The sequence below is a fragment of the Lates calcarifer genome, linkage group LG6 (genome assembly GCF_001640805.2).
Source record: "Lates calcarifer isolate ASB-BC8 linkage group LG6, TLL_Latcal_v3, whole genome shotgun sequence".
NCBI classification, from domain to species: Eukaryota; Metazoa; Chordata; class Actinopteri; family Centropomidae; genus Lates; species Lates calcarifer.
In genome coordinates this window covers 13,126,691-13,148,764 of record NC_066838.1, presented here as the reverse complement: position 1 = coordinate 13,148,764, position 22,074 = coordinate 13,126,691, and the positions used below count along the sequence as shown (strand labels likewise).

Below are 22,074 nucleotides of genomic sequence, written 5' to 3'. Positions count from 1 at the left end.
GATAAGGAAAAAACTCATTAGCTGCAGTCATACATAATACATTACTGTGCTTAAACCAAACATTACAGGGAAAACAGTGGATAAGTAAGGCATTGGCAGAGGACAGCAAATAAGTGGGTTTGGGATAACAAACCACATGACAGCATACCTTTCTAGAGATCTGCATAGCAGGAGCAGGTATTGAGAAGAAGAGGGAAAATGAAAGGAAAAGGGAGGGTTAGGAAAAGCAAACAGTGGAGAGGGAATAAGGGCGGTGATAGGAGTTAGAATTTTAAAGATCTACAGAACAATGTTCTAAGAAATGATATGCAATCAAATGACAACCTGTACTCTCCAAAAGTCTCATCTTTCATAGGCCGTGCCTCTGAGTCCATCGGACCTTCTTCTTTATCTTTCACTGAGGAGGAAAGAGATTATTGGATTTCATTATCAGTAAGATCTCAACCATGTTCCTCTATAAGTCTGAGCCACAGACTCAGACATTGATAATGACATCCTATCAGACAGCAAGATAGCATCAAGTTAATGTAAGTGGAATAAACATATTCTCTCTCTCTGTTGACAATCTGTTTATTCGTGTCTGCATTTTCATTTTGACTTGATTTCTCATCTGACTTTTAGCATAATAACTACCATTATGATTATTACTATTCAGTTTCCAAACTATTGAAATAATTACTTGTTAATAGCAGTAGTTAGAAGTATGATGCTTGTGGATATGCGTGCATTTATTCATTCATTTATTCTTCACTTAGTTCTTGCTTTTAGCACAGACACAGCCAGCCAGTTGTTTTTCTCATGTGGAAAGGGATGAAAAGCTTGTGTTTCTCTCTGACCAGTCAGACAGTGGCCTGCAGGTCGCAGTTACTCTTGTGGTTTGTGATTATTATTTCACAGTTCTTTTAAGGGCAGAGCCTCTTTCTTACTATCAAAGTAGAAGAAAGTGCAAGCTTAGAGGTCTGTTTCACTACATGTTTGATGTGAGAGCTGCAAGGGAGAAGGCTGGCAAAGTGAGACTGGGCATTTACTCTGAGTTGAAGCCACTGTTAAGAATTACAGAGTTAAGGGAGCTCTTTGGGGAGTATTTTAAACATGGTGCAATCTCATTTTACTGTCCTCTTTCCAGTCAGAATAATCTTGTTTACTGTGGCGCATTCCTGTAACTGCTTGCCTTATTTCTCGACCGCAGTGTCATTTTCATTATCAGGCAGTTTTATGGCTCCAGACTGGCCAGTGTTATCCACAAAGTGTGTCACAACTGTTGTCTAACATTGCACTGATCTCACATACATTCTTTGAAGGAGAAACAAATATAGTAAATTCTACAAATCAGTTGCTCAAGGCTTCAATTCTTCAGATTCTTTCTAACGTTCACGGCGGGCTGCCCTTGCCTGAGTACTTTCCCCCTTTACTCCTCTTGATAAAGCAGAGGATGAGCAGTATCAGCAGCAGCAGCACAATGGCACTCACGACACCGATGAACCAGCCCTGCGTCGCAAAGCTTGTCTGCACCTCCTTCACTCCTTCAGAGGGAAACAGAGAGGAAGGTGGAGAGAGAAGAGAGTATGGGGTTTTTGTATCAGGCAAACAGGATGAAAGTACAATTGGAGTGAAAAGGATGAAAAAGGTAGGAGAAACAAGATAAAGGAGGGAGCAGAATCTAGAGCAAAAGAGAGAGAGAGCATTACGCATACTGACAGGGTGGCATTTCACCAAGGAACCAAAGAATACAGCAAAATACCCCAAACAAACACAAGTAATGGATTATTTCATATGGCTAACCAAGCTCTCTTTTCACAGAAGCCTTTGAAAGCACTTCACAGGCAGTGCGAGGAACTGCCAGACACTCTCTGTAGGATCAGGCTTTATATTTAGATGTGGGAAGCCCAGAGGAGAGAGCAGAGAAGATGAAAGAAAAGAGGATGAATGAAGGCGCAACGCTCATAGTACCTGTTCCTTCTGTCTCAATGTCAGTCTCCCAGAAGGTGGTGTTTTTGTGGATGAAGCGTAGACGGTAATGAGAGCCAGGAGTCAGACCCTGGAGCTGGTAGAAAGACTGAGAGGAGTTCACCTTCTCTGTCCTCTTCCATTTACTGCCATCTGCAGAGACACGTCAAACTCTTTTTTTTTTTGTCGTTCAGAACCGTGAAACTATTTCTTCAAGGGACTAATTTCTATACAATGAGATTGTCCTTATGCACGTTAGTGTTAGTACTATACCATTCTTGTTGAGGTAGAGAATCTGGAAGCTAACATTCCTGTGTCTCTTTTTGGTCACCCAGCTGAGGTTAACTGAGTTTTCCCCCACAGACAGGCTGATGTTGGCGGGAGGCTCTGTAATGCATTCAGAGAAATCAGATTCATGATCTAATACAATCCGGTCCTCTGTATGAGTCACATTTCTGACTATGACGAATGTGGTTTGTACCTCCATCCAGTGTGGTGGCGCCCACCCTCATGATGGGTTCTCCGTCCCCAGCAGCAGTGCGCCCCCTCAGGTAAAATCGGTAGTGACTGTGACGGTCCAGGGGGGTCCCCAGGGTGAGGCGGGTGACTGTGGGATCTTCTATTGTCACTACCTGCATGGGGCTGTCATCGCTCTCCACAACTGACCAGAACGCAGCCGAAAAAAATTTCGATCACCACTTGATCTTCAACACATCGTTATGGGTGACATGTGACTGACTGATGAGCATCATTAGGAGACTATGTTTTTGACATTTTCCTGGTGTTATTGATTTAGCTGGAAATGTATTGTGTGATTTTTTTTTTACTGATGTCTTTATTGCCACACAACCCTAAGCCTGTCAAACAAGAGCATTTACTGTATGTGCACCAGGGAGATAAGGATTAAATGGAAACAATGCTCACTCCGTTGGTATTGAAGTAGATATCCGATGAGGATTCCATTGGGCTGGCTAGGAGGCGTCCAGTGGAGGGTCATTTCTGTCTCTGATGGGCTGTCCAACACCAGGGACATGGGAGGACCAGGAACTAACAGCAACACAAACAGACCTGGTTAAAATGCACTTGACTTAAAAGGCATTAATATAATACTTCGATCTGCTGTTACCCTTTTTTCCACCAAGGCCCAGCTTGCTCTATAATATCTACCCCTACATCACTTCTACCCTCCTTCTCTTCACTGCCCTCCACCCAGTCATTCTCTGGATATCAGTGTCACTTCCTTTGTTATTTTCCCCTTATCCCTTCCTCCCCTCCTCCCATCTTGCCCCATGTTTGTCTCTCCATGTCCGTAATTGAACCTCCTCACCCACTTTATCCATCACCTCCCCTCCCATTTCAGCCTTGTCGTCCCCTCCCTCTCCTACCGCTGATTCCATTTCTCATCCTCACCTCCTTCAGGAGTCCTGAAGGACAACGTCTCGGAGCCAGGTCCCTCTCCCTTGCTGTTGAACACAGCGACGGCCAGTTCATAGTGGGAGAACGGTCTGAGACCACTGATCACCTTCTTCTCCACGTTAGGCCCAGTCACCACCACCATACTGCCTTCTGACTCTTTGGCCCTGGGGTGGGCCCTAGAGCCGGTCCTGTTCAAGTAGATCTGGGGCCGGTAAAATCAGTCAGGGAAATGATAAAAGAGAAAATTATTGATTAGTTTCCAAGTTACATTTGAAATTTGAAACATTTCATACAGATCTAAAACTAATTCATCACGTATGGCTAGGATGTTGAAGCACGCATCAAAGACCCAAGAGAGAGGAAGGTTAAGCAGTGTGAGTGTGATACATTTTGAAGGTGAAATCACCTAACTAAAAAAAAAAGGCTTCATTCTTCACAACCTTGAAACTAAAGAGAACTCTGAAGCCTCTGCCAAGCCGAGATGTGGCTGTCTCTGCTGTAAACCAAGTATATGCATTATTCATGAGGACAGGGGCTGAATATGTTAGGCCAAACAACAGAGGAGATACAGGATCAGTACCTTGTATCCAAGCAGGTGTCCTCTGACCGTCTGCTTGTCTATTGGTGCCCAGGTCATTTTGATGGTGGTGCTGTTCACTAGTACAAGACCCACATCCATCGGAGCCTCCAATGGTACTGAGAGACAATGGTAGACAAGAAGGAGACAGGTGAGAAAGACTACTAAGTAGAAATATTGCCAGTAAAAGATCAGTGTAGTGCTGCTCTTTTTGGTTTGATTGTTTGTTTTTTTTAACATTTTACCATCTTCTCCTGAGTAGCCAATGACCGGGTCTGGCTCAGGTCCTTGACCTTTCTCATTGACAGCCTGAACTTTGATCTCAAATGCAGAGAAGTTGCCAACACCACTGACAATGAATGGCGGTGCAGTTGTGACGTTGATGTGCCAGTCGGGCCCGCTACCCACTGCTCGCCTCCACAGCACCCTGTATATGAAGTTAGGCCCGTTGAAGTTGCGTTTGTCAATTTCCTGTAAGGATGGGAACAGCAGCCAATTAGACACAGAGCCTTTTTAAAAAAATTGTTTGGTGTTGGTACCGAATATAGTATATTCGGGTAATTGGTGTACCTCCCACATGATGACCAGAGTGTCTGGGTCTGCAGACTCACTCCTAACATCTTCAGGGTTATTATCTGGAGCTGTGATTGGAAAAAAAAAAGTTCTGTATCATATTTTGGGGGGAGGTTACTATGACAATGAAAACGTTTGGTTACAAAACACTGGCTCTCACCTTCAGCAGGTGTGTTGTGGATTTCAGATGGTTTGCTGGGGTCACTCTTGCCCACATCATTGATTGCAATGACCCGGAAACGGTAAGACATGTAGGGCCACAGAGGGAGACTAGCACGCTCTTTGTCCCCTCTTACTCTCTTCAGCTCTTCCCAACCCCTCTCCTTCGAACCTTGGTCCTCAAACTCAACCACATACTCTGTAGAGACAGACAGTTGAGAATGATTGGACAAGGATAGGAGGTAAAGAGTAAGTGACATTCAGAGGGGATGAAATCATACTGAGATACTTGTTGTACAGAAGAACTTTACAGACGTCTAATGCTGCAGATTAAATAATAATCATGCCAAAGTACTGAAAACAGAGCAGCTTTTCCTTATGTCAGAGGGAGATAAATTATATAGGTTTGTTGCTCTGAGTGATGGAGTTAGACAAAATGAGAAGTTTTATGTTTGTACTGCTGTGTGTGTATGTCTATGTTAGTCACTTTGTGGCACTAGTTAAAAAGTTAGGAATCTATATAAAAGCAGTTTTAGGGCTGAACAGAAGAAAAACAGAGGAAGAGCAGGACAGGTTGGCGCAAATGTATATTTTTCTAAGTGTGACTTTGCATGGGTTTGTCTGTACTAAACCTAGCACATCGCTGTTGTGGTCATCTCCAGGAGTCCAGCTGAGGGTGACCTCACGACGCTTGGGATCAGTAATCTGGAGTTGGAAAGGAGGGTCTGGGCGATCTGACGGGGGACGGAAGCAACATCATTACCACAACCATCTGTACACTGCTTGTCTAAATATTTTTTTAACACTTGCTGGTTTTTGATCATACAGTATGTGATCAGTGATCTTACCACATAAAGTGAGGGTGCCGTTGGCTGAAGCCATGTCCAGCTTGGTGATGATCTCACAGGTGTACACACCCTCATCATCTGGTCCCACATTAGTTATTATCAGGTCTGGTCCTTCAAATGTGTATCTGTGGAAGTAAGCCATCATTGTTATCCTCATCTTCTCTCTCCCTTTAATTAAGATCACCTCCCCTCAGTTATTATTATCATCTTTCATCTCTACCTCATCATCTCGTATTCCTTCTTATTTTCTTTCACCATAGAAATGTATTTATTTGTTTGTTTATGTAACTGGGACGATACAGATAAAAACTTGAAATGTAATTTATAGATGTTGTCTCGTCCTGTTCCTGCTTGTTCATTAAAACTGAGGGTAAAACAACTACAGTAAACAAGCATGTAGATAAAACAACAAAAAAAAAATTATAAAACATCATCCTGTGAATAATTTCTAACATTACTGTCATTATTGTCACTTCTCTGATATAAAGAACCTAGTCTTACTTTTCATCAGTCTCGGACTCAAACAGCTTCTGATTGTTCTTTCTCCACAGAATGAGTTGAGGTCCGAGTTTGGGGTCAACCTGGGCCAGACAGGTGAAGATTGCTGTGTTTCCAGGCTGCACCTTCAGAGCCTGTGGTGGCGACAGGATCACTGTCCTGTCTGGAGGGGAAAGCAAGGAGATATATGATACTGAGACTCGCTGCATTTGGTGCAAATAGCATCCGTTGTTAAGGGACACTGTGCATGTGTGTGTTTGTGTGTGTGTGTGTGTGTGTGTGGTGTGTGTGTATGTCTGTGTGTGTGTGTGTGTGTGTGTGTTGGGAGTGGGGGGGTCAGGGTAAGGGTCTAGGAAACGCATTATGTCGATGGCGGGTCCCCACATAGGTAAGCGTACAAGGATATGTGTGCATGTGTGTGTCTCACTCACTGAGGACTTCCAGCTCTGCAGTGATAGACAAGTTGTTGTTGGTGTTCTGTACAAAGCAGGTGTAGGAGCCCTCATCGTTGTGGGTGACATTAGAGATCTCAAGCCCCCCGTTGGTGAGGAGGTTAACTCTGGGATCAGCCAGCAGGGAGGAGGCGTTGCCATTCTCCCTGGAAAAGACACAAACATTCATCAGAAAAACAGAGTAAGAAATAAATCTTTTCAGCCACTGCCATGGCCAATGAATTCACCAGTTTAACTGCCACAACAAAGCCTTGTTGGATACCTGCCACATTGACAAATTCACAGCCCAGATGTAACAGCATTTGGCTGTTAATTTATGCATATGACGAGCAACCTACGCATTATCACCTCTGTAATGATGAAAATCTGCCAACCGACAAAGTAGAACACAATACAGTACAAAGCAACAGTCATGTGTCTCACCATATGACTTTAGGTTTAGGAGAACCAAAGGTCTCACACTCCAGTAAAGCCTTCTGGCCCTCTGTAAATGTGTATGTATTCCCATCCTCTGTGAGGATCTGTGGAGGCAGGTCTGAAATGACACACAAAGAGAAATGAAACACATACACACAGATGCACACACATAGAACTGTTTAATAAGTGACATGTACAAAACACTCACTGATGACATAAACGTTGGTGTTGGTGAGGATGGTTCCATGCTTGTTGGAGGCCCGACACTGGTATATGGCAGTGTCTCCAAAGTTGACATCATTTAGGATTAGAGATCCACTTGGTGTCACTGAACGTCTAGGGTCCTTATCGATTGCTGTTAAAAAGTATACACTGTCAGTGGGTGCGCAGTGCCCAAGGTTGTATGTTGAGGTTATGTGACTGCAGGCGGCTGTGTGTACTGACCTGACAGGGGGATCCCATTGATGGTCCAACTGATGGCAGGGGAGGGGATGCCGTCTGCTTGGCAGTCTAGTCTGACAGTCTCACCTGGAGCATATAACTGACTGACTGGCTCCTTGGTCCAGTAGGGAGCAGCTGCAAGTGAAAGAATACAGGAATTGCATACAGCACAAACAAAACAGTTAATTTTTTAGTTACATTGTACCAAACATTTGCACAAAGATGGGTTAAACCCACACATGTGCATGTTTGTGGCATACAATAAAAGTTCTATGAGACATTTGGGTACAGGATTAAACAAATTTCAGAGAAGGTTTCAGCTCCCCATCACCACCTCAGTAATTTTTTTCTAAGAACAAAGTGGAAGAATTCAATTACTACATAACTGCTGATAGTGATTCTGCCTCAGTTACTAATTGTGATTCAAGTTAAAAACCCAGAACTTGACTGAACTTAATGATTAAAAGATACAGTAATGTGATTAACTGTGAATCAGGATGGGATGACTGCAGTTGCCATTATAGTGTAAAATCACAGAGGCTCTTTCTTATTCACATGAAATATGGCATAGCGCGTATTACACAATGTGTACCTGAGAGTATGCATAGGTGTTTACAACAGCCACCTCTTACGACAGTAGTTCAAAGAGACTTGTGTAAGTGCATGATTCAATCCATAAGTGAAATCCTTCATTCATAACTGACTTACTGTATCTGTGCAACAAGTTTTATGTATTATACATCCATGAGAACAAATTCAATGAATTGCCAACTTCAAAATAACTAATGGGAAAAACAGTAATATACTGCATGTGTGTATGACGTACCTTCCACAATCACAGTGAAGGTGTGTGTGACCTTTCCTTGGGAGTTGGTGGCTATACACTGGTACTCGCCCCCGTCGCTCTCTGAGATGTTACTGAAGCGCAGGCGGCGGTCGAACATTTCTTTCGTGGTTCGTGACTCGGACAGCTCACCATCCTTCCTCAACCACGACACGTCAGGAGTTGGACTGAGTAGGAGGAGGGAGGGGGAAGAAGAGGATTAGCAAAGATGCAAGAGAGGAATGAAGATGTGTAAAAGAGAGAGGAGAAACAGCGGCATGTGATGGAGGTTGAAAGAGCAGGTGGACATAAAATGAAGAGGACAGGCAGAGAGGGAAAGAGGCTTGGGGGGGGGGGTTAGGAGGAAGGGAGAGAGATGGATGAGAGGCAGGTAAGATTGATCAAAAGAAGTGACTCAGGGTTTCTGATTGATGGGAGCAGAAACACACATTCAGTATGCACACACAGACACTCACAGGCCTTGGACGATGCACTCAAGTTCCACAGTCTGGCCCCTGAGGGCGTGGTAAGTGCTGTGGCTTCCAGTAGGTCTCATCATCTGGGGCCTCTTGCTCCGTACTACCGAGTTGGCTGGAGAAAGAAAGGCGGAAACACAAAGGCGGAGAGAAAAATTCATACATATGTATGGAAAATGCCCATACATATTGCTGTCCTGCTGACACAGCAGCCATTTTAGAGACTCATACACACACATACACATACACACACACAGACACAGGATGTGGAGTCATGCAGAGAAAACTTACAGCCTTTCTGCAGACTTTACCTTTCTAACAACAGTTCATCCTACAGATTTCCTGCACACACACACAGAGGTCTCATGTTAACATGTGCTCATCTATCTGACCTCTACCTGAGCCACATATGCTGGCAGCCACATCTCAGTGTGAGCTGCATCTCATTAGCACCGGGCTGAGGTGGTGATGGGCCCCCTGCCGGCTCTAGGTCGGTCTGTTGGATACGGTCACTGCTTTGGTCAGCACAACATGCCATCACATGGGGTGAGTTGAACTATGGGGCCTCAATGGTTCTCAGCAAATAGTCATGCTGACTGTTTATCATACTGCATGTGCCAACCTATACAGTATTTTAATGTAACTGCTGTGTACAATGGCAGCATGGCTCGAGGGATGGCAATGTGGGTCTGTCAGTTGGTTGATCCACCCATGTTTGGTTTAGACTGCAATATCTCAACAGTTGTTGGATGTATAATGACAGTGGTGATCATCTGACCTTTCCTCTAGGTCAGAGCAGGAAATATTTCAACAGCTATTCAGTCAATTGTCTTAAAATTCGGCACATGTTGGTATGTTGTTGTATGTGTACAGCCTCACAGAGCTGCTGTAGACTCTTAGTCTTCTTTAACTTTTCATTGAAAGTACTTCACACTTAAAAAAATGCCCCTTTAAAAACTGTTGACAGCATGTTCTGTCAAATGCCTCCGGAAAGAGATGTTGCTGCTGAATTTTTAAAATGTAATTTGTCAACGCCACGAGCACAACAGATGAAACTCCATTCGCCTTCGTTATACTGAGGTGGCAGCAGAAATCTCAGAGGCAAACCAAAACTATCTGCATGTCTGCTAACATTAGAAGTAAAATATACATTATATATTATGAATAAAGGTATTCTTAGTCCAGTGAGTCCAGTTCAGTTCAGTCAAGGTCAGTCAGAGCTTAGTATCTCTAGAGCAAAAACTCACAGGGGCTGACAGTCAGAATGATGGGTTCCTTTGTCAGAATGGTGCGTGTCGTCAGGTATTGGACATTGCAGGTGTAGTCGTTCCGGCTGTCCTTGGTTGTCAAATGGGCAAAGTATAGGTTACCATCCTTCCCTGCCACCACTCGCTTACTAAGCTGGATATGGTGTAGTGCTGAGGAGAGAGAAAGTGGTAAAGAGAAAATAAAAACAGGCAGGCATCGCAAAAATGAGAAACAAGGGAGTGATTCAAGGAGTCCAACAATTGAGTAAAATAGTGAGGAGAAATGGTAGAGGGAGAAATAGAGATATAATAGGATGAGAGAAATAGAAGAATGATGATAAAGAGACCTCAGTGAATGGGGGTAAAAATAGATTCAACTCAGTCTTCAAAAGGTATATAGATGATGATATACTCTATATATGTATATATATATATATATAGAGAGAGATATATAGATGTAGATATATAGATATATATAGAAGGGATACAAAAATGAATAAATGAATATTCCAAAAGAATGTCAAAAATTGTGATAATATTGCTTAAGAAATAATTAACCGACTACTTGTCTGTGTGATAAAAGTGGGCAACAAAAGGATGGACAGTCTAAGTGGCAGATTTACTGAGGAGACAGGAAGGATGCAATAAAAGCAGAGATGGAAAGGTAATGTACTCACTACTGTCCATCCAGTGGATGATGGGCTCCATAGAGCTCTGTGGGGGGTTGCACTTCAGAACAATACTGCTTCCCTGTTCAGACTTCACATTAACCTTCTTTTCTTTCTGCTGTGTTGGAGGAGCTAAAGGGAGGCGAGCAAGGAAAAAAAACACACACCTGTTAGTCAGATACGTAGACATACACAGATGATGTACACACAACAACCGTATGCACATTTAGTGTTTTATGTAGAGACTCTGAGGCAATCCACATCACAGGTCAACTTAACTAAGGGGTATTACTTATAAATTTCTTTTTGAGGAACATTAAGGATTTGAACATCTTCAGAGAAGGCGCCAGGTTGTCTCACTTTTATCTCACAGGAGCAGTGATGTGATTTGTGAGTCATATGTCATATGCCCCCCCCAACACACACGCACATACACACACACACACACCCTTGCCCATTGTTGATAACCCCACAGGAGCTACTGAGGAGTGCTTCACATGACATCAACTCAAGAGCGTTTCTGGGGAAACCGTTGTCAGGGAAACTGTGAAGGAAGGAGGTCGCCCAGGGGAGAACCAGTCACACAGGTGGATGGATTCACAGAGGTGCTCTTCACTTTTTGCTCTGGGGACCGTGTGTGCGTGCTTGTGCGTACCTGAGTATATGCTGATTATCATGTTATTGCATGTAATTATGTTCTGGGTGTCGGCGCTTGGAGGTCTCAGCGTGAGCCTCCCATCTGCTAACAAATGAGCTCTCCATAAAGCAGGGCAAGGAAAAGGTTTATACACTGGCTGCGCTCACAGCTTTTTAAATCGCTATGTTATTGCTGATAAAACTGACAACACACAGCTTGCTTCTAATCTGGACCTCGAGGACATTTTATAGGAAGGGTAACACTGAGACTGGCATCTATAAAAGACATGTAACTCCTCTCATGTGATGCTGTTTGTTTGAAAAGATATCAGAGGATGTTTTGATTTGTTTGATATCCTCTGACAGGGTGTGATTCCTCACTCAAGGCAAGATGATCACAAATCAGCAAATACTCACTGAGCATGACTGAGTTTAGATATTAAGATATGACTCTTTTTCTCAATAACTGGTCAGTGCTTGCTTTAAGATTGATCAGCATGCTGTTACCATCGGTGGTGAGTATGGCCTCGTTAGAGACGGCAGTCCCCAGCTCGTTGGATGCGTAGCAGACGTATTTGCCTTGGTACCGTTTCAGGGTGTCCATAGTATTACTGAGTGTGTAGAATGCGAATGAGCCTGTGTCCTCAGTAACCTTCAGCTCTGGGTCACTGCCTGGGTTAAACTCCTCCCCATCCTTTGTCCATCGGAAACTTGAGTAAACAACAACAAAAAAGAATTAGTAATCCTGATGGCACAATGTTAAGTCAAGTATCAAAGTCAAAAAAAGAATTCCCATGCCCTTTAAAAGAAGTTCTTAACACACACAAGATGTCCTTACATGTCACTGAAATTTGAGGACATGAATGAATTGCTGCAAAATTTACACGAGATGCCCCAGTGGGACTCATAAGCTTGTGCTGTGTAATTGCGATATTCATCTCTTCCTCTGCAATCGGAGCGGTTTTCCACTTCAGAGCAGCTAAGACACTCTGAAAAGATTGCTCGAGGGCTTAATGACATTTATCCCTAGTTGAAATAAGAACTCTGACTGGGAGAAGCTGTGCTCTCATGTAATACTAATATGTAGATGTCAACCGAACAAGGAGAGGGAAGGTCACTGTTCTCAGTTGTCTAAAAAGATAACTAACGGCTAGGGCTCCACTGTGACTAATACAGCATCTTCAGACTTTGGCTTTTTCTGTTTGTGTGGACATGTGTGTGCTGACTAACATGGGTGGAGGGTTGCCGGAGGCTTCACAGCTCATGACGAGGTCTTCGACGCTGAAGACGGTGACAGACTCCGGCTGCGTGGTGATCACTGGAGGCCTCTTGACTGCAAGGACCAAAAACAGGTACAGGTTTTCAATAGATCATCATCAAGCAGACATGCATGCACTCTAACACACCTATATGGTTTACACAGGTAGAGAGACATGCACACACTCAGAACAGTGCTGCAGTCTTTACCTTGCCACTTTCATATGACCTGCTTTCCTGCTGCATGCTACTGTACAAACTCCAGCTATGACATACACACATATACTGTATCATCCCATTGTATCACTCACATCCCTATGGCTGCTGGCAATGGCTTAACAAACAACAAAGAATAAGTAGAGATGCCATTCATTTTCATAGTTGCTGATAAGTATATTCAGTCAATATCACTTAAAAAGACTCCCTAGAGAAAGAGATGAAATGTAGGCCGAGGAAAAGAGTGAGAGTAAGAGAGCGGGCAGAGAAAATGGGTTGAGATGAGAGGAAATTGATACAGCATAATGTAAAAGGGAGAGCTCATGTAAAAGAGATATATAGCACAGTGCTCCCTGTGAGACTGTGAGACAGGGAGAGGGAGGAGGCGAGTCTGTGGGGAAATGAAGCAGGGATTTTTGAAGGGAAAAAAGTAATGACCACCAGAAGAGGTTTCTCTTTCTCTGTCACTGCTGTCCATAACAGCCATAAAGCAATGCCCCGGTAGCAGACTCATAAAGAGACAGCATGCTGGGATGTGGTGTGAATACTGTATTGAACCAGCACATTTGATTCCTCTACATGCTTTATGGCCCGTGTCATGTTTTTTATGTTCTGCTTTTCAATACTTATAGACAGAAATTTAAATCTTTTTCTCCACATAGCCTGAGTAACTGCACTGCTGTTTATAGTGGAATAGAGGTCACAGCTTGTTGGTGGAGTCTTTAATTTGACTTTAAGGCAAAGAGACAGAGCCCGAGATAGAGATGAATTTACATTATGTAGGTAAATGGGTAAAGGAGGATATAGGACAAAGGGGGGCTGTAGTAAATGAGAAGAAGGTGATGGAGATTTGAGCGGACGGAGGGGAAGGATGGAAGTGCAGCAAAGAGAGAGCACATACAGAAAAACAGAGCAAGGGGAGACAGAGATAGAGGGAAAAAAACAAACAAGATAAGAAGAGTGAGGGAATTTAATGAAAGAATTCCCATTGATAGAGGAAATAAGCCCATTTCCTCAGCCGATCAAATTGAAGTTTGGGCTGCAGGCACTGCTCCATTATTGGCAGAGGAGGAGGAGAGGAGCTGGTGCTTACTGCTTTAACTCCTCTTTATTTTCCTGTGTCTTTGATCTGACATCCCTGCTGCCTCTTTACAGACAGTGAGCTCCTCACACTTCCTCCTCCCTGCTCCTGCAGGGGATCTCACCTATTGGGAGCCAATGAGGCTAAACACACAACCACATACAGAAAAAAAAGGCACACCGAAACAGGGTGCATGTTCACAGTACAACACACACATCCTCACATACAGTACAATTGGCACATTCATGGCAAAACACATCTGCTGAAACAGATACGTAAACACAAACATAACACTGCAGATGCACACTAATGCCAGATTCATCAAAGTGCAAAATGAGTTTTACTGCATGCTGGATGGAAAATAACCTCTGTGACATAATGAATGTGTTTACAATAAGCTTTGCCAGCACCCGCATTAAGACAGATAGACGTCAATAAACTTAAAAGCACTTACGATCACTTATGTGGTCTGTTAGTCCACAGTGGTGGCCAGAGAAAAGGCAATAAAGGAAAAAATATTTTAGTTACAGTAAACAAGAAGGAGAAGGATATAGTATAGTATAGTATAGTATAGATAGATAGATAGATAGATAGATAGATAGATAGATAGATAGATAGATAGATAGATAGATAGATAGATGTTTCACTGATAATTGAACAACAATTATGATACATGGATGATAAAGCAGTGTAATGTCTCCTGTAATGGAGCGTGGCTTTTAACCCAGGCTTCCCTGCCAAAGATTCTAACGCATCTCCTTTATTGATCCTGATCCAGGCCTCACTGACTCTCATTGACATGGCAGAGGCTTGCTAATTGAAAGGCAGGGGACACCTTGACCTTTTACATCTCTGACCTGCCCCTCCTTCCACCTCCTCATCATCGTCCCTTCATCCTCCCTGGCCCTCTCACCTCCGTGTCACCTCATCCCCTTGGGAATTAGATTGGGAGATTTACTGCGTTTCATCAACATTTTAGGGATATATGCGTGTGTGTGTGCGCGTGTGTGTGTGTGTGAGCTTATGTGTGTCCATGCATGTGCGATTGCTTGTTTGTATACACACACATACACTTTTGAAATCTGTGTGGGTGGTCAAGGACTGTGACTCATTGCAAGCAGTCTTAGATAAAGAGCGAACAACAAAAGCAGCAATTGAAACGATATTCTCTCCCTCTCTCCGTCTTTCCACTGGAGCTCTGTGGGCAGGCCGGCAGCGGCAGAGGAGATGAAGATCAATTTCCCTGCAGGGCCACAAGCTCAGCTGTATTTCTTATGCCCACATATTGCATCGAGGAGGAGGACGAAATGAGAGCAAGCGAGGAAAAATCTCCCTGGATTTTTTTGTTGTATAACTCAATTGTTGATTAAATTACTCCCCAATCAGATTCTGGTTTGCACCAAGGAAACCAGATCAATAGTGGGACTAATCAATGCAGTATGAGGGGATCAATTACAGAGTAATTAGAAACACCACAGGCACAGATGAGTGCTAACCAAAGAAGCCTCAAACGGTGTAGAATTTCGAGCATAATAGCTGCAATCTAACCCTGAATACTGAGGTTACTGAAAGAGAAACATGTTCAATCTGCTCATTTGCACTAATTAATCATGATGAAAGATCATTATTAGCCTGCTTTGATGAATCAACAATGTAATTAACACAACAAATAGATCTTTGAACCTCATGGAAGCATTCAGCTACCATTGTTATGAATGATATGAATCAGAACTCACAGTTGAAGGGTATGTGTATGGCTGCTTGGCTGGGCTGGGCAGCAAAGGGTAGGAGGAGAAGGAGGAGGGGGAGGAGGCGGGAGGAGCACTGCCCCCTACTGCCAACCTGCTGTCGCTGCGTGTGAGGCATTGCTCACTGTCCCATCAAAGTCCCACCTGCTCACACACGCGTGTAGCAAAATGCACACAGAGGGCAACCTCACTCGCACACACACACACACAGTCGTGGTGAGCAAGTGTGAGGCTATGTTTCTTCTCCAGGAGGCCTTAGCTTTGCCTCATACGTCTTTGGTCCTTCTTGTCTTTTCTTCTTTTTTTCCCCCCGTCTCCTTCTTTAAGTCAGGTCCACGCCCTCCTGCTGGTCTCTTCTCTGAAACATAAAAGAGAAGAGGGGGAGGTGATGGGAGGACAAGAGGGATAGAGAGAGGGAGGGGCAGAGAGGGGCGGCCATGTGTCAGAATGGGAGAAAAATTACCCTGCGCCATGTGGTCGGACCTACAGACAGGCCGAGACATGGAGTTGGACACACCAATCAAGAGTCGACAATACACATCCTGACAAAAAAAACCCACCAAGAATGCTTATCATGGAACATGTTCCTGCAAAAAAAAAGAAAGAAAGCTCTATTTGGTTAATTACATGAGTACTGGCCCATATGGAAGAGCCAGTCAGCAGGACAGAAGAAGCTGAACAGAGCCTCCCAGAACCCAGATGGACTGTGGACAGTCAAATGCAGATTGATGAAGTGTCAAATCAGATAATACGTAAGACAGACAAACAAACAGCTAATAATTAGGTTGACCAGTCAGGGCTACGTTGCATGAACTGAATAGTTCGTAGTTTTCTTGGGTGATAGTGCTGTGATAAGCGTGCGATAAAGATGCTATCAGTCATGGTGAGTGAGGACAAACCACCCCTGCTAGGAGTCTATCCGTTCTCCATCTGTACTCTTGGAGTCGGTCCTCGCCACAACATGCAGGCTGTCCTCCCCCGCGGCACCACGTGGCACAGCCCACTGACTGTTTACACTACTCAGTATCACACACAAAGAACTGTTATAGCACACCGTGTTTAAAACGCACATGCGAGACAAAAGAAAATGGTGATAATAGAGAAAGAGCGTGCTTATTTGGCAGCTCTGCAGTGATGGCAGCCTGATTGAAAGAGTTCTGGCTCTGTGCACTGCTGTTTGTTTATGATGCCAAAATGGAATGATGGCTGACCTTGGAGAGTGTGAAAAGGTCAGAGAGGAGAGGAGACGAAGATGATGGAGAGGAGTGGAGAGTGAGAAGAGGGTGGAGAGTGGTGATTATCATTCATCTTGGTTTATCTAGTGGGTAATGGCCAGGCTTTTTAATTACTCTGGCTACTTTATATGTCAATCAATGGAGAATGAATTGAACAATTTCCTAGAAAGAGAAACAGGAATGTGGGATTTTGTCTACATCAAAAGAGCCAAATTAGATGAAATTAAAGACCAAACAAGAGCTAAGCCCCTAATAAGGCAGTTTAAACTAACAGCATTAGGATTAAATGAGCCATTACACTCACTTGCTTGCCTTGTCAGAAGAACGGCACAACAAGCACACTGAGAGGGAGGAGAGGGAGGGGTGTAGTGGGTGGAGGACTTCTAAGGGGAAAAGTGGGTTCGAGGAGGGGAGCAGAGGAGAGGGAGAGGTGGAGGTGAGCAAGGAGAGAGGCAGAGGGAAAAGCGAGTGGAGGGCAGGAGGAGTGGAGAGATGTGGGAGGAGGGGATGGGGGGGAGGAGGAGGGATGACAAAGGGTGACAGCTGTGACGCTAATCCTATCCATCCACTTGCGCGCACATACACACACATGTGCAAGCTCGCCCAATCAGCGTGCATGATTTGTTCACTTTCTTCTTAGTCCTCTACCAGTGCATATCAGACTGAAGCTGTTTTAGTTGTTGTTGTTGTTCTCTGGAGACAGGGGGCCAATTACAGTGATCTGGTCTTAAACAGGCCCCTCCGAAATGCCATTAGAAGCAGATGAATGAAGCAGGCCTAGTCAGGGTATTAGCACTGGTGTTAATGTGATCTAAGGTGGGAGCTTGTCTATCAGTGCCCCTTTCAGAAGAGACGGTGAAGGAGAGCTGAGTGGAGCAAAGCGGGACGCTGATTAACGATGTGGCGGGCCGTGGCTTGTCATGGCACCAATCACAATTCACCGAGGGACTGTGGTGCACGTTCACAAGCCAACACACGCACACACACGTGCACACACAAAGGAACTTGTAATGCATGGATGGACAGACAGTAAGGAAGGCGAGCAGACAGACAGACACACACCTCGAGTGGTCTGCCAGAAGAGATCAGACAGATAAAAGGGCATGGTCCAGTGGATAGACTGTGCCACAGAATATTCCAGTTATGTTGAGTAGAAGCAGTAAAGGGGAACACTATAATGGGTTGGCAGGGGTGTGGAGGAAGAGTGTGTGAGAGAGAGGCTGAGACAGACAGACAGAAGGAGATAGCGGTATGGAAGGTTGCCATGTAACAGGGCCAACCCAGCCACCCAAACATGCTGATAGCACAGACTGATGTGGCCTGAGACACACCAACACAAACACACACAGACATACACACACAGACACACTTCCACGCTGTGCGCACGGCACAGAGCTTTGTGGCTGCTCCATTATCACAGGGGTGAGAGACACTGACATAGAAGCAGATGCCTGATTTCACTTCTTCAGGGTGTCCGCTGTGCAGCTGTCAGTGATCCAATCCCAGCCCTGTTACCTGCTTCATTGGACAGGGTCAGAGGTCACGCCTGGAATGGCTGTCTGCAGCTGGGCTGAGATGGCCCATCGCAGTGTTTCTAAGTGCTTTTAAAAACTATTATCACCACTGGGATGTCGATGGGCGCCATCAGAAGTCGTTCAATCACGGGGGAGATTGTAGAGAGTGCAGTGCTGTGTTGAGATTTGAGGGAGTGGTCGTTTCTTTTTTGCGCAAGACAGCCTAACTGCGGAAGATTAGCCATCAAATAAGCCATGTATCCAACAGGATAAATCAACCAAGTCAATATTGCTACTCTTGAATTATTCATGGACTCCAGTTTTGAGGCGTTTTGCTTGCAAAACACAAATAATTCAAACATTGAGTGTTTAACTTTTAGTGTTACTAAAAGAGTTTAATTGCTGCACTACCATTATGATGTGTACCCCCCTTGCCATCCATTAGATGGAGAAATGCGCCCTTCCATCCTCTGCAAAGAGTAGTAATTAGCATTAAGTAGACATGTTGGGCGTTGCCAAGGACTTCCAATGCTGAATAGGCTGTCTTATCTGTGCGTGTGGGGAGGGGGCCAAAACACACAAGATCAAACCTCAAGAGTCAAATCATGTTCTGAGTTTCACACATATTCTGATCCCCATCGTGCCAACCGCCCACACACAGGAGACTTTTTTTTTCTGTTTGCTTCATATCCTCACTCATCCGTGTGAGGAGCTGCTGTATTGATGAACATAGCCTGGTATGTTGTCTCTCAGCACACTGAGTCACGCAAATATCAATTCTGAAAAGCCTCTCTGTACTTTGATCAGATGTGCTGCTCCACCAGATTCGACCGAGTGAGAGCGTGTTCGTGTGCGTGTTCAAACATGTGTGCAGGTCTTGCGTCCTGTCATGCCTCGCTTTTAAATATTAACTACCTCCAGCTGTGAAGATGTGTAGGGGGATAGGATGCAGGATTGGGAGGAGGAGGGGGGGACGGGGAAGAAAAATAAACGAATACATGCCCCCCTTTACCCCATCTTCTCCCCCCCAGGGTTCGTCTGTCTGGAGAAACATCAGGCTGAAAAGAGACAGGCGGAGGGACAGGAAAAAGACAGTGATTTCAACATAAACGAAGAGCGTGCTCACTAAGACAAATGGACTGATGGAGCATAGCATTACAGGAGAGGGGCAGTGAGAAATTATAAGGGTCAGTGAATGGTAAAAGGGGGGGGGGGGGGGGCGGGTCTGAGGAACAAGGTGATGCTGGTGGGGGGTAGATGATCGGGCCCCCCAAAGAGTGAATTATTCATAGAAATCCCCTTCCTGTCGGCACAATTTGCCCTAAATTCACCCAGATTCATAATTCATTTGCACCCCTCACCATACATTTGGTTTGGTCCCAGACTGATCCCGTCCGTCTATACCTGGTGTCTTTGGTGTGTGTGGCTGTCTGATTCTCTCCTTCACACCCTCCCCTCTTCCTCTCTCTGGCAGGGTCATACTTAATGCATGAGCCTGTTGCAGTGAGACAAGTCTCAGGCCCACTTTGTCACTACAGCAGAAAAACACCACAAATCATGTGAAATAATACTGGCTACCTGTTTCTTTTCCGCTCCACGATGCTCTTCTTAACACAGATGTCTTTCATCATTCACCACGGAGAAGATTGCATTTCGTACAAGCCTTTCTCACATTTTCCCCCAAAGTGTTTCTACTTATGGGATGAATCTTATAATAGGAATTGTCCAAGAACGATGAGTGCCCATTTTCCTGTCACCATTTTATCAGTCTTCTCCTTCTCCTCTCAGCCGCCTCAGTAGCTGACACTAAAAGCTTTCTTCAACGATCACCTTTCACAATACATATCATTGTCTCTTTTCCACTCATCTGCTTCGCTTCTCTTCCATATTCAACGCCTTTTCCCAATTTAATAAACTGCTGTGGTAGCACTCTGGCTTGGACAATAGGCAGCGTGGTTGATTAATTCAATATTTGCAACTTTAATGGAAAAGGGGTTTTACAGCACAGTGGGAAACCAATATCTCTCCCATGCCAGTACTCTTTGTTTAAAAGGCCAAGTAATATGTGTTTCAAGACTGATGATCCATGGTCAACTCCAAGTGGAAATTTACCAGTGGCAAAAAAAAGGCTGCAGAGCTACAGCTTATCTGGAATCAGGGTTGCCAGACAGCACATTTATCAATACAACTATTAGCATAAGCTCGGCCGTTTGCTACTTCGCTACTCCCACTGGTGTCAAATGAGGCGATAGAATGCACGCCATATTTCCCTCCGTTTTCCGACGCCTGCACCTCTTTCAAGGACCCCACCCCTCTCGCTGTGTCAAGGGTTAGGGGTTAATATCGGAGTGACACAAAGCAGGAGAAAATAAAGGTTGTCAGAGGAGCCCATGAGGGCAACCGCCCACACTCTCTCTCTATCCTGGTGCCATGACAACCGGTCTCCACGCAGCACCCCCCACCCTTGTACATACAAATTCAGTTATTCACACACATGGACACTAACAGGTTTTGCACTTGCAGGTTTTTCACTTACATATGCACACACACGTACGCTCGCTCACTCATTTGCTAGTGCACACTGATAGGCCGTCCCTCAAACGCACGCACAGTCTTCACATCTCTACTGTGTACACATATTTAAAAACTGACACGTGGACAGACATACGGTACAAGAAACACTCAGACTTGACAACAAGTGTTCAAGTTAGTCAAAGATACATATGGTTGAATCATTTACAGACATAACCAACTCAAAGCTAAAATAAAAACACAAGTACAAGATTTCCAAAGTCCTCTCCAGTTCTCCACTCTAACTCCCTCTCTCCTTTGTACACCAATAAACACACCCACCGTCATCCCTCCTATTTCCAAGACTGCAAAAGAAGCCACCTCTGGCGTGATTTATTTATTGATGTTTTTCCCCTTAAGACACAATGGGAATGGTAGAATAAAAGAAGTGGTGAATAATTCAAGGGGAAGGGAGTGGACTCATTAAGACATCCGTGAGGGCTGGAGAAACAGAGGAGAGGTGGATGGAGGGAAGGAGGGACGGAGGAAGGGAAAAATCGGTGAAGAGAAAGAAGGGCAAGACTGGCGGGAGATCAAAGGCGGGGTTGACAACAAAGTCGACAACAAAAAGTCTGAAAAATTAATAGTAAGTGAAAACAAAGAGAGAGAGAGAGAGAAGTGCAATGGAAAGAACAAAAAGGGGGTGAAAAAAAGGTGGGTAGAAAAATGATGTGTAAATGATAGAGGTAAAAAGAGAGAGATCTGTTTATGGGATCACTGACCAGTAAAAGCTCTCTAACGATCAAAAACAGGGGTGTTACCCTAATGTAATAGAGTATCAGGTTCCCTGTATACTTGTGTGTGTGTTTGTGTGCACAAGTCTATGTGCGTATCAGTGAAGATCTGGCTGTGTGTCAGCAGGTCAGCTAATCTCTCTTGTCAGCTAATGGAGCCAGTCTCACAGATGGAGTGCTGCCTCCAGCCCTCCATGCTTCCAGCATGTTAGCTGCTGCTCACTTAAGAAAACAACTGATAAGGTAATCTACTTATGGTTTGCCTGTCACTAAGTTAGTAACAGAAAATGGGATGTATGGTATCAGTAAACAAAAAGAAAAAAAAAAACAAAATGGAGCAGAGTGGGAAGTTTGGGTAGATAAAATCATGATAGCAGACTTTAATATGGAACTGTTTTCCATTTCCTTTCAATACATCTGTCATCTAAATGTAACAATTCTGAAGAAAACAGGCCACTCCTTCTCATTGAAAAAATAAATACATACAACAAGGAAATAAATCAAAGCTTTTTGTATACTAAATGAGAAACATGTGTATCC

General features: G+C 44.3%; 1 protein-coding gene across 3 annotated transcripts in view; it reads right to left on the bottom strand.

The window, feature by feature from the left end:
* l1cama (L1 cell adhesion molecule, paralog a) overlaps positions 1-22,074 on the bottom strand; it is a 40,564-nt gene that overhangs the window by 2,066 nt on the left and 16,424 nt on the right. Inside the window, exons 2-28 of one of the 3 annotated variants that reach the window (XM_018665871.2) lie at positions 15,469-15,838; positions 14,187-14,201; positions 12,409-12,511; positions 11,686-11,888; positions 10,552-10,674; positions 9,875-10,045; positions 8,628-8,742; positions 8,155-8,339; positions 7,332-7,463; positions 7,096-7,242; positions 6,894-7,005; positions 6,450-6,616; positions 6,022-6,181; positions 5,521-5,645; positions 5,305-5,406; positions 4,674-4,871; positions 4,511-4,581; positions 4,186-4,411; positions 3,944-4,059; positions 3,358-3,565; positions 2,872-2,994; positions 2,429-2,608; positions 2,221-2,334; positions 1,951-2,100; positions 1,392-1,523; positions 325-397; positions 149-160 (exon numbers count right to left, since the gene is read on the bottom strand). In XM_018665871.2, the coding sequence (XP_018521387.1) occupies positions 149-160; positions 325-397; positions 1,392-1,523; positions 1,951-2,100; positions 2,221-2,334; positions 2,429-2,608; positions 2,872-2,994; positions 3,358-3,565; positions 3,944-4,059; positions 4,186-4,411; positions 4,511-4,581; positions 4,674-4,871; positions 5,305-5,406; positions 5,521-5,645; positions 6,022-6,181; positions 6,450-6,616; positions 6,894-7,005; positions 7,096-7,242; positions 7,332-7,463; positions 8,155-8,339; positions 8,628-8,742; positions 9,875-10,045; positions 10,552-10,674; positions 11,686-11,888; positions 12,409-12,511; positions 14,187-14,201; positions 15,469-15,598 (3,593 nt within the window). In that variant the 5' untranslated portion in view covers positions 15,599-15,838. The remainder of the gene's footprint in view (positions 1-148; positions 161-324; positions 398-1,391; positions 1,524-1,950; positions 2,101-2,220; positions 2,335-2,428; positions 2,609-2,871; positions 2,995-3,357; positions 3,566-3,943; positions 4,060-4,185; positions 4,412-4,510; positions 4,582-4,673; positions 4,872-5,304; positions 5,407-5,520; positions 5,646-6,021; positions 6,182-6,449; positions 6,617-6,893; positions 7,006-7,095; positions 7,243-7,331; positions 7,464-8,154; positions 8,340-8,627; positions 8,743-9,874; positions 10,046-10,551; positions 10,675-11,685; positions 11,889-12,408; positions 12,512-14,186; positions 14,202-15,468; positions 15,839-22,074) is intronic. The other 2 variants (XM_018665872.2, XM_018665873.2) reach the window with 2 other exon arrangements.